Here is a 10,722-nt window from a genome sequence, read left to right as displayed (position 1 = left end):
ACTGATTTTCTTTCAGCTCCTTTTTGCAGGCTTTCTTGGCCTTCAAGCCATAGCTGTTAACCCTTACCAAGGATGTATGAGCAGGGGGCTGGGGTTCCAGTCCCAAGGGGCAGTCCTAGTGCGAACATGTTGCTGCCTTGACAAGGCTGTTGCGGCATGGTTCATACTGCAGTGGGGCATGTGGAGCCCCAGGACATTCAGTACCAGGTTAAAAGTAAAAGAATGGAGGCTAAAATAAAAATGCAGGCATTCATCTGGGTTGCGCAGCCAGCCTTTCTCCCCAGCAGTGGGAGGGAGTGTTCTCAGGAACAGTTGTGGTCCCTGACCTTCCTCTTGCCTGTCTGTCTGTGAAATCCACACATTTCTCAGTAAAACTACTCCTGTCGCAGAGATCTGACTCAAGGCCTAGCTTTATAAGCAGGTTTTCTCCACAGCTTTACCTGCACCCACGTTGTGCTCAAGCTGGCACTTTTATCCCAGAGAATCTGTGACGCTGGAGCATATCCTCACCATGAGACTCCTGACGGCAGTGTGACGTGGAGCAAGAACGGTGCAACGGGCTGCTGCCTTGCTCTCTCTGTTCACCGGTTACACCTCAGCCAGTCTTCTAGCTTCCTCCCTCTCCCATCAGCTCTCAGACACCTGCTTATGAGTCAGACGAGTTTCTGCTGTTCTCAGCAGCCTCTTCTTGGGAAGAATTCCACATTATGGAGCAGTTGGAGAATATAAATCAGTGTCTCCATTTATCTCCGCCACAAGAACAGAAGTCACTAAGTAAGAGTGGAAAGAAGCACATCTGAAAATTGGTAACAGACGTGCTTTTGTACAACATGCTTGGACTATGGAAGTCAGTCTCACATGATACCATTAAGGTAAGTGCATTCTGTGAAAAACTATCACTTTACTTAAAAAATAAGGCTATCCATGGTGACACTTCCAGAAGGAATATAAAACATGACAAACTTTTTTCACATCACATGCCAAACTCTTAAGATCTTAAGGACAAGAAGGAAGGTAATTGCAGGATTTCTGTGGATAATCTATTGAAAAATTATCCCTTACAGGTTTACCACAACAGGAGAATATCCGGTAGGAAAATGGTGTTGCGTCTGCTCATGACATCAGTCAGGTTATTGGCTGATACTGCATCAGAATGCTGAAAAGCATGACAAGATTCGGTGCAGAACTTTAAAAATAATTTAAGTTGCAGTAACTCTTTCTTGGAGTAACAGATTTAAGGGACTTGGTCTCTTAAGACAGGGTGAGGAAGTGATTCGACAACAAACTCCTGTGAGGAGATGAGACCAAAGTTTGAAAGGTGAAACTGGGAAGTTCACATTAAAAATGTGAAGTTTCAATATTTGGCATTAATAACCAGTTGCTTACGGGGGAATGGAAAGATTTTCTACTATCTGAGGTCTTTACACTAAGAAGGGACAGCAGCATGTGGAGCCCCAGGACATTCAGTACCAAGTTAAAAGTAAAAGAATGGTGGCTAAAATTAAAATGCAGGCATTCATCTGGGTTGTGCAGCCAGCCTTTCTCCCCAGCAGTGGGAAGGAGTGTTCTCAGGAACACTTGCCAGTATGGTGGTCCCTGACCTCCCTCTTGCCTGTCTGTCTGCGAAATCCGCACATTTCTCAGTGACGCCTGTCGCAGAGATCTAACTCAAGGCCTAGCTTTGCAAGCAAGATTTCCCCACAGGTCTCCCTGCACGCACATTGAAGCTGGCACTTTTATCCCAGAGAATATATGATACTGGAGCATATCCTCACTACAAAACTCCTGACATGGAGCAAGAATGGTGCAACGGGCTGCTGCCTTGCTCTCTCTGTTCACTGGTTACACCTCAGCCAGTCTTCTAGCTTCCTCCCTCTCCCATTAGCTCTCAGACACCTACTTATGAGTCAGTTTTCACTTGTCCAATACAAGATGAGATTTTGCTGTTCTCAGCAGCCTTCTCCTTGGGAGGAATTCCATATTATGGAGCAGTTGGAGAATATAAATCAGTGTCTCCATTTGTCTCCACCACAAGAACAGAAGTCGCTAAGTAAGAGTGGAAAGAAGCAAATCTGAAAATTGGTGATGAGCATACTTTTGTACAACATGCTCAGACAATATAAGTCACTCTCAGATGATACGTTAAGGTAAATGCATTCCATGAAAAACTATTGCTCTACTTAAAAAACAAGGCTATCCATGGTGACACTTCCAGAAGGAATATAAAACATGACAAACTTTTTTCACATCACATGCCAAACTCTTAAGAGCCTAAGGACAAGAAGGAAGGTAATTGCAGGATTTCTGTGGGTAATCTATTGAAAAATTATCCCTTACAGGTTTACCACAACAGGAGAATATCCGGTAGGAAAATGGTGTTGCGTCTGCTCATGATGTCAGTCAGGTTATTGGCTGATAGTGCATCAGAATGCTGAAAGGCATGACAAGATTCGGTGCAGAACTTTAACAATTATTTAAGCTGCAGTAACTCTTTCTTGGAGTGATAGATTTAAGGGATGCAGTCCCTGAAGACAAGGTGAGGAAGTGATTCGACAACAAACTTCTGTGAGGAGATGACACCCGAGTTTGAAAGTAGAAACTGGGGAAGTTCACATAAAAAACATAAAGTTTCAACATTTAACATGAATAACCAGTTGCTTACAGGGGGAATGGAAAGATTTTCTACTAGCTGAGGTCTTTACACTAAGCACTAAGACAGCTTTCTGAAAGATGCCTTAGCTTGAACAGATTTGGGCTTGCCAGCAGCCTCCAGCTGGGCTCTCTGGTGGGTCAGACGAGATGCCCATATTGCCCCTTCTGACCTTCGAACACAGATCTGAACCCTGCTGCCTCGCCTGTTTTCCAGGGTGAGCTGATCAGTTTAGCCAAACAGTGCGACCTGCCGGTGAGGAAGGTGGAGAGGTGGTTCCGGCACCGGAGGAGCACAGACCGACCCAGCCTGTCGAAGAAGTTTTGCGAGGCCTGGTGAGCAGGAGCACAAGCCATGAGCAGTAGGGGCCTTTCACCAGAGCTGAGCTCTGCAAGCAGCTCACTGCCTCCCAGCCTGCCATCCACCCCTACGCAGAGAGCATCCCAGCTCCGCTGCCTCCCCGCCTGCCCTCCACCCTATACAGAGAGCATCCCAGCTCTGCCACCTCCCCGCTTGCCCTCCACCCTGCGCAGAGAGCATCCTGGGTCTTCCCTGCCCCACCTGATTCTTCTGCAACTCTCTCCTGCTTCTCTGTTACTGAAACATTCCTTGCTTTCCCCCTTTATTTTCACTCCCAAGTCTCCTTTTACTCCTGTCTCATGTTTATTCCTTACAGGGCCTCTGTTTCTGACTTTGTAAGACTGGCATTGTGCTTTGAAACACAATTGTACCTGAAAAACTCCCTATTGTTTCGCATCTTACTGCTCCTTGCTGCTTTGCTTTCGGTGCCTCCAAAATAGTCAGCCTTTCTGTTGCCTTTCCTATGACTTCCCTTTGCTTCACCGCAAGCTGATTCCTTCTGCAGCATCTTTTCTGCAAATGTTCTGCATGCTGTTGCTTTAAAAAGTCACAGGCAGCGGGCTAGATTGTGTTCTGCTGTCAGTTGACTTCAGCATCCTGAAAGTCAAAAGCCAGCATCCTTTTATAGTGGCAGAAAAAGGGGCCTATGTGAAAGCTTGTGTTTTCCAAAGAGCAAAATTCTTCCTGGAAACAGCTGTGTGGAAATCCTTCTTATTATGTGGAGGCACAAAATAAATCTCACATCAGCCAGTTCTGTGAAAGTCCTGGCTGAGCTTTCCACAGAAAAGAAGGATTCTCCTGAATTTGGTTGAAATGCTTTACTTACGAGTGGCTGCTCTGCTATTTGTGTAAGGAAGAAGGTTCTCTCAGGAAAGCCACAGAGGTGCTATTCATCTGTCTAAAAGTGTGTATCCATAGGGTAGGCCTCAACTTTGAGCTAATCACGTCGTGCTCCATTTAGCACTCAACCTCTAATTCAAAACCCCTGCCTAAAAACCCTAATTGAAAAAGAAAAAAAAAAAGGATGTGTATTATTTATTTATAATATTCCAGATAGTTGCAGTTAGAAATATTTACAAAATCTGTGGGCAAGGAGTTGTAAAGCAACCACGCTTAATCTGCTTTCATCAAGATGAAATCTAGTTCTCCCTGCACTCAGCTGACTTACAGTAAATAGTAACAGTAAATAGTAAACAGTAAATATTTTTCTGACTCAGCTCACCGAGGATGGTGTCCTTCCGCCTGCCCTCTGTCACCATTTGCAGTCTGTAGAAAGAATGTCTTTCCAATGTGATGTAGTAGCTTTGTACAGTTTATGTCTCTCTTGGAGCTCCTGGGGGTTTCATTGACAGGTGGAGTCTCTCTCTCTCAAAATGTAGTTACTTCTGATTTGTTATGGAGATTTTTGGAAATTCAAGGACTGGTTTAGACAGTTTTACTCCTTTGAAGATTTCCTGAGTTTAGTTTATCAGCTTGTTTATTCTGTTGGGGAGAAATTCCCCTCATTCCTTACTATATGTGTGTATATTCAGTGTGACCTGCCTCTGTCCACTGAACTTGGCAAACAGTTCATATGTACCTCTGTGTGGGTTTAATGTAGGTAAATCATTACCAGCTCTTGACTGAGACCAAACATGACAGTAATTAATTACTTTACATGATCATGAATTTAGCATGCCTAATCTCCAAAAGCCTAGAAAGAGAGATTGGCATTGTTTGACTTTTACAAATGCATCTGCTAGTGCTGGGAAGGTTTGGGATGATTATCTGAGTGATTTTAGTCAGCAGGATTCTCATATTTTCTGCCATCTCTAAAGCAGAAGAATTGTTCTTTGTGAAGTCTGTTGAATGTGCTAGTGACATGCAAAGAGCCACTCCTGTTATGATCTGGGCAAACCTTGAACATATTAATGTATGTCTTTGCCTTAATAGTGTGTGTCATTGTTTGAATGAGTGTGATTGATACACAGAATTGCAGCTTGGTGGTTAATGAATGGGATTCTAACATACTTTGTTTTGTTCGTTTGTAGCTGGAGGTTTACATTTTACATCACTTCTTTCTTCACTGGACTTGCTGTCCTGTACGATGTGAGTACACCAGCAGTGCCACCTGCTGTTCTACCTAGCCAGTGCCTGCAAGAATGGCAGATTTTGTTGTCAAACATGTCCTTTCAGACCTTCTTATAGAGGTTTTCCCACCAGGTCAGTGTGTATCCTCTGCACACTTACGAGACCACAAACATATTGGACCATGCTTATTTTAAAAACTCCAACTCAAAACCAAGAGGTTTCCTCTTCTTCTGGCAAAGCAGAAGACAATTTGGATTGTGTAAAAATAAATTTCTGTGGGGTAGGAGATAGAACACTTACCTGAGATGGAAGCTGCAGGGCCTGTTTGTGTGTTGTGTCCAATACCTGTTTAAGGTAAAAAAACTCAGGCTTCCTTTGGAGCATGGACTGCAATTTAAGAATTGCAGCTTAGCTTGGTGTTTATTGGATTGTACTCTACTTTGTTTTGTTCGTTTTTTTTTTGGGTTTTGGTTTTTATTTTACTTCTTTCTTCACTGGACTTGCTGTCCTGTACGATGTGAGTACACCAGCAGTGCCACCTGCTGTTCTACCTAGCCAGTGCCTGCAAGAATGGCAGATTTTGTTGTCAAACATGTCCTTTCAGACCTTCTTATAGAGGTTTTCCCACCAGGTCAGTGTGTATCCTCTGCACAGCACACTTACGAGACCACAAACATTGGACCATGCTTATTTTAAAAACTCCAACTCAAAACCAAGAGGTTTCCTCTTCTTCTGGCAAAGCAGAAGACAATTTGGATTGTGTAAAAATAAATTTCTGTGGGGCAGGGCCTGTTTGTGTGTTGTATCCAATACCTGTTTAAGGTAAAAACCTCAGGCTTCCTTTGGAGCATGGACTGCAATTTAATCATTTTATTTATTCATTTTCTTTTTTTTACCCAAGGTGTGAGAGGTTCAGGCTCATGCCTCTGCCTTTTCTCTGATTTGATAAATAATGAGTTCTCTTGATACAAATTGAACTGCCTCAACACGCAGAAGAGGTAATAGAAGACATGCATATGCTCTAATAACTGAGCTGTGGTCACTAAGCTGGGACTAGGGGCACTGGTCATCCTCTGGCTGTGTTTTAAAGGTTCCCTTGGCTCTTTTGCTGAATCCAATTCCTTAGGTGAGCTTTGCAAAAGTCTTCTACACCAGCATCTTCTGAGGGGTTAAGTAATGGAAAACCTGCAGATCCCAAGACAGCAGGCACAAACTATGCTTGTAACTTCTTGTTATTGTAATAAGTGAAGAACTTTTGAACTTACACTGACTTTCAGGTCAGAATTTAAGGTACTCTAGGAGTATGAGGATTACAGGATGAGCTAGCAGAGGAGTGAAGGTGTCTAAATCCCAACTGCAGTGTTTTGTGGATCTGAACATCAAAATAGAAGGCTATTCTTTGAGGCCATCTATGAACGTTTGGTATGGACGACCTGCTTAGCATAGTACAAGAGCCCTGTGGCAACATAAGGGGCAAAATCCTGTTCTTCTGCATGTTACCTGACCATTCTAGGAATGCAAGATCATCTTCACTTTTTGTGAAAGTCTTTTCTTTGTTCAGTACATCTTCCAATTTTCACAAAAAAAAGGAGGCATCTGTCCTACGGGCAACAGCTCTAGATCCCGTAGCAAATAGCATGTTATTCTGTTATCTAAAATTGTACCAAAATGACTACATTAAAAAGAAGAACAAAGAATTAATGTGACAGGACGTATTTGCATGTGACATTTCCTGACTTTTGCGTGTTTACTTTGTAATCCGAGTAGTATTTTAACATGCATTTGTTTTTGTGAAACACCCTTCTTTCTTTAGAAAAAAGCAAATGTTTAAATTCTGTATTAGTAGCTTTAGACTGATGGCAAAACCTCTGCCCCATGAGTCAGTGAAATAGCATGTAGCAATAGAAAGTTATCTCACAATAGGCCACCAGAAAACAGCTTTACTTGCTGAGAGTAGAGGAATGATGAAATTCAGGGATCTGGGGCTCCTTTCTAGTTTAGGTAACACAGTGTGTCATAGTTATTTCAGAGTTTTTGCTTTGTCCTCTCTGATTCTCTATCACACATACTCTCCTGGTTCTGTACCTGTATTTGCTGTAAATCCTACTCCCAACCCCACGCCCAGCCAGGAGGAGGCTGTGCTCAGTGAGAGAAGGAGAAATGTTGTCATCTTGCTCTTAGCTCTGATATCTGGAGCCTTGTAGAACTGTTAGAGAAAATTACCCTTACAGATGTGACATAGAATATGTTCCATCACTGTATGCTCTAGGACATGCTTGCTCTGATCAAATCTGGGCACAGCGAAGGGTCAGAGCATGCTCCATGCAGGAAGAACTTTTGGGGACTTTAGTTGCCATGTTTCTATGAAAGTTTCGAAGCTGCCAAGTTCTAAACTACCAATTTTCTATTAAGTGTGAATCTTTTAACACTTCATCTTTTCAGAGGTTCATTACTTAACAGACTGAAGCATGATCCTCACCATTAGAGGAAAAAACATGTTCCTGACACACTAGTTTCCAGCCTCTTTACCATGTTTAAGTGTTGTTGTCTAAACCACAGAGATTCTTAATCAAATAGTTGTAAGAATATTTTAATATATTCAAAACATAACCACCACCACCCAAACTTGTAGAAGGCTGCAACAAGTTGGTAGAAATCTTCCCTGAGCTATTTTATTTGGGACTGGGCTACTCCTTTCTAGTTTAGGTAACACAGTGTGTCATAGTTATTTCAGAGTTTTTGCTTTGTCCTCTCTGATTCTCTATCACACATACTCTCCTGGTTCTGTACCTGTATTTGCTGTAAATCCTACTCCCAACCCCACGCCCAGCCAGGAGGAGGCTGTGCTCAGTGAGAGAAGGAGAAATGTTGTCATCTTGCTCTTAGCTCTGATATCTGGAGCCTTGTAGAACTGTTAGAGAAAATTACCCTTACAGATGTGACATAGAATATGTTCCATCACTGTATGCTCTAGGACATGCTTGCTCTGATCAAATCTGGGCACAGCGAAGGGTCAGAGCATGCTCCATGCAGGAAGAACTTTTGGGGACTTTAGTTGCCATGTTTCTATGACAGTTTCAAAGCTGCCAAGTTCTAAACTACCAATTTTCTATGAAGTGTGAACAAAGTAGGATCTTTTCAGAGGTTCATTACTTAACAGACTGCAGCACGATCCTCACCGTTAGAGGAAAAACCATGTTCCTGACACACAAGTTCTCAGCATTCTTACCACGTTTAAGTATTGTTGTCCAAATCACAGGGATTCTTAATGAAATAGTTGTAAGAATATTTTAATATATTCAAAACATAACCCATCACTACCCAAACTTGTAGAAGGCTGCAACAAGTTGGTAGAAATCTTCCCTGAGCTATTTTATTTGGGACTGGGCTAAACAGCACATGAAGTTTCAGCGCAATAGCCACAAATTGGCAATGTCACAAGCAACTGCAAGTTCTTGTAGTGGAGATCTCTTGGCAACTGAATTCCAGACAGTGCGACCAGCTCTGCCTGTAATAAAACGCAACAAAGTCTGTAGCAGTAACAAACTAAAGGAGTTTCGCAGTTGATAAGAGAATTCCTCTGCCATTCTCACATTCATGTTGCATTTTCTTTCCAGAAGCCTTGGCTTTGGGACCATAGAGAGTGCTGGACAGGATATCCACAACAGGTGAGTCATGCAAGAGGGAAAATTGCTGTTATAAATAATGTACTGTCTTTCAATACCTTTTGAAAATCAGGTTATATTAGTGACAAAAGAGAGGGCACTGCATTAAATTCAGACTCACGAGCCCTAAGAATTCAAAGCCAGATCCTCATCAAGGGAGGATTACATCTTTGTAATCTGGTGTAATCTAAACACAACAGAGGATGAGTCGGGAGAGCAGGAGGAGACTGCAGAAGTAAAGGGAAAGTGAGAGTTCTGGCCAGGTGAGGCAAGAAACTGAAAAATGGGAATGCTCCAAGGTTGTTTTATTTGTAGAGGAAACTGAGGCCAGAGAAGGACACATTGCCTGAGGAGAAGTAGTGAAGACTTCAGTGGAGAGTATCTAGAGCAGAGGACATGCTCTGAATGCTGTGTACTTTCAGCTATACTGAAGAATCATGTCCACAGTGCTCCCCAAGGAGTTTGTTTCCCAGTGGAACTGGTAGTATGGCCAGTAGCAATACAGCATCATTCCCATTAAGTTCAGAGGATGCTCTCTTACAGTTTTACAATGTACACTCTTGAGTTTTTTCACAACAGCATTACGAGAAGCTGTCCAGTGGGTTGAAAAGTGTACATCTCTTATCAGCCCAGACCAGAATAACCTCAGTGAAAATTGCCAGCTAGGCACAAAATCTGCTCCTTGTTCATCAACACAAGGAGCAAAGATAGCAACCAAAAGCCAGGTACTTTTTTGCCCAGCTGCCTCCCTTGCTATTCCGACTCCTGCAACTTCACAAGTTGAAAGACTTAGAAAGGGGCTTCACCCACTGAGCACAGGAGCTATTGCCTGCTCTGCCTTTCCCCTTATGTTTTTACATGCTCTGAATTCTCTAGAGAAGATGACTATTGCCTATTCTATAGCAGGAGCCTTCCTATATCACACTGCCGTGGATGCCACAGCAGACATAGTAAAGAGAGCTAAATTTCATTAAAGTGAAAAATCTGATTTCAACTTTGGAAGAGGTTCCTCTATCCTGTGAGAGCAGCTGCTAAGTGTTTCTAGCAGGATAGTAATCTTCTGTATTATCATGCAGGGAGCTCCCATGCACAGGATTTTACAGTACTAGAATTTCCTGGGTAGGAAATAAAATTTTTCATTAGTTGAAGAGGAGGCTGAAGGAAACTTGATCCCAGTACCAAGACGAAGTCAAGACTGCCTATGTTCCAGGGCTTTTTGGTCTGGCAGTCAAAGTTAGAGCAAGACCCCATGACTGTACGTCGACGTTGCAAACCCATAAAGGGAAATGTAATGCACAATTTTAACAGTGTGAGCCACAGGAAACATAACAGAACAAATGAGTGAAGAATGAGGTAGTATCTTGCAAGCCAAGTCTCCAAACAATCCACTGTTGCTCACAGGCAGAAATATTAGGGGCAAATCTATAGTTCAGTGTAAAAGTCAAACCATACAAACAGGTGGTGCTTGAATAGGAATGTAAGACTAAAAGGATCACTCGGGTCCTTGCATCCTGTTCTGTACATTTGGAGTACATGTCTTTTCAAAAACAATCCAAGCCATCATAACAGCACACTGGGGTGGGTTGACTCTGGCTGGCCGCCAGGTGCCCACCAAGCCGCTCTGTCTCCCCCCTCCTCAGCAGGACAGGTGGGAGAAAATACGATGAAAGGCTCGTGAGTTGAGATAAGGACAGGGAAATCACTTACCAGTTACCATCATGGACAAAACACACTTGTCTTGGGGGAATGAATTTAATTTATTGCCAATCAAATCAGAGTAGGATAATGAGAAATAAGAACAAATCTAAAACCACCTTCCCCCCCACCCCTCCCTTCTTCCCAGGCTCAACTTCACTCCTGATTTTCTTTACCTCCTCCCTGCAAGCCGCGCAGGAGGATGGGTAATGGGGGTTGCGGTCAGTTCATCACACGTTGTCTCTGCCACTCCTTCCTCCTCACACTCTTCCCCTGCTCCTC

At 43.0% G+C, this 10,722-nt stretch overlaps 1 protein-coding gene across 1 annotated transcript in view; it reads left to right on the top strand.

Moving 5' to 3' along the window:
* The window catches only part of LOC103916087 (ceramide synthase 4-like), a gene marked incomplete at its 5' end in the record, with an annotated part of 22,681 nt that overhangs the window by 1,113 nt on the left and 10,846 nt on the right, over positions 1 to 10,722 (top strand). Inside the window, 3 exons of the mRNA XM_009323030.1 lie at positions 2,867 to 2,985; positions 5,041 to 5,098; positions 8,698 to 8,748. Coding sequence (XP_009321305.1) covers positions 2,867 to 2,985; positions 5,041 to 5,098; positions 8,698 to 8,748 — 228 coding nt within the window. The remainder of the gene's footprint in view (positions 1 to 2,866; positions 2,986 to 5,040; positions 5,099 to 8,697; positions 8,749 to 10,722) is intronic.

This window comes from Pygoscelis adeliae, unplaced genomic scaffold, assembly GCF_000699105.1.
Source record: "Pygoscelis adeliae isolate BGI_AS28 unplaced genomic scaffold, ASM69910v1 Scaffold284, whole genome shotgun sequence".
Taxonomy (NCBI): domain Eukaryota; kingdom Metazoa; phylum Chordata; class Aves; order Sphenisciformes; family Spheniscidae; genus Pygoscelis; species Pygoscelis adeliae.
This window is presented reverse-complemented; position numbering and strand designations above follow the sequence as displayed.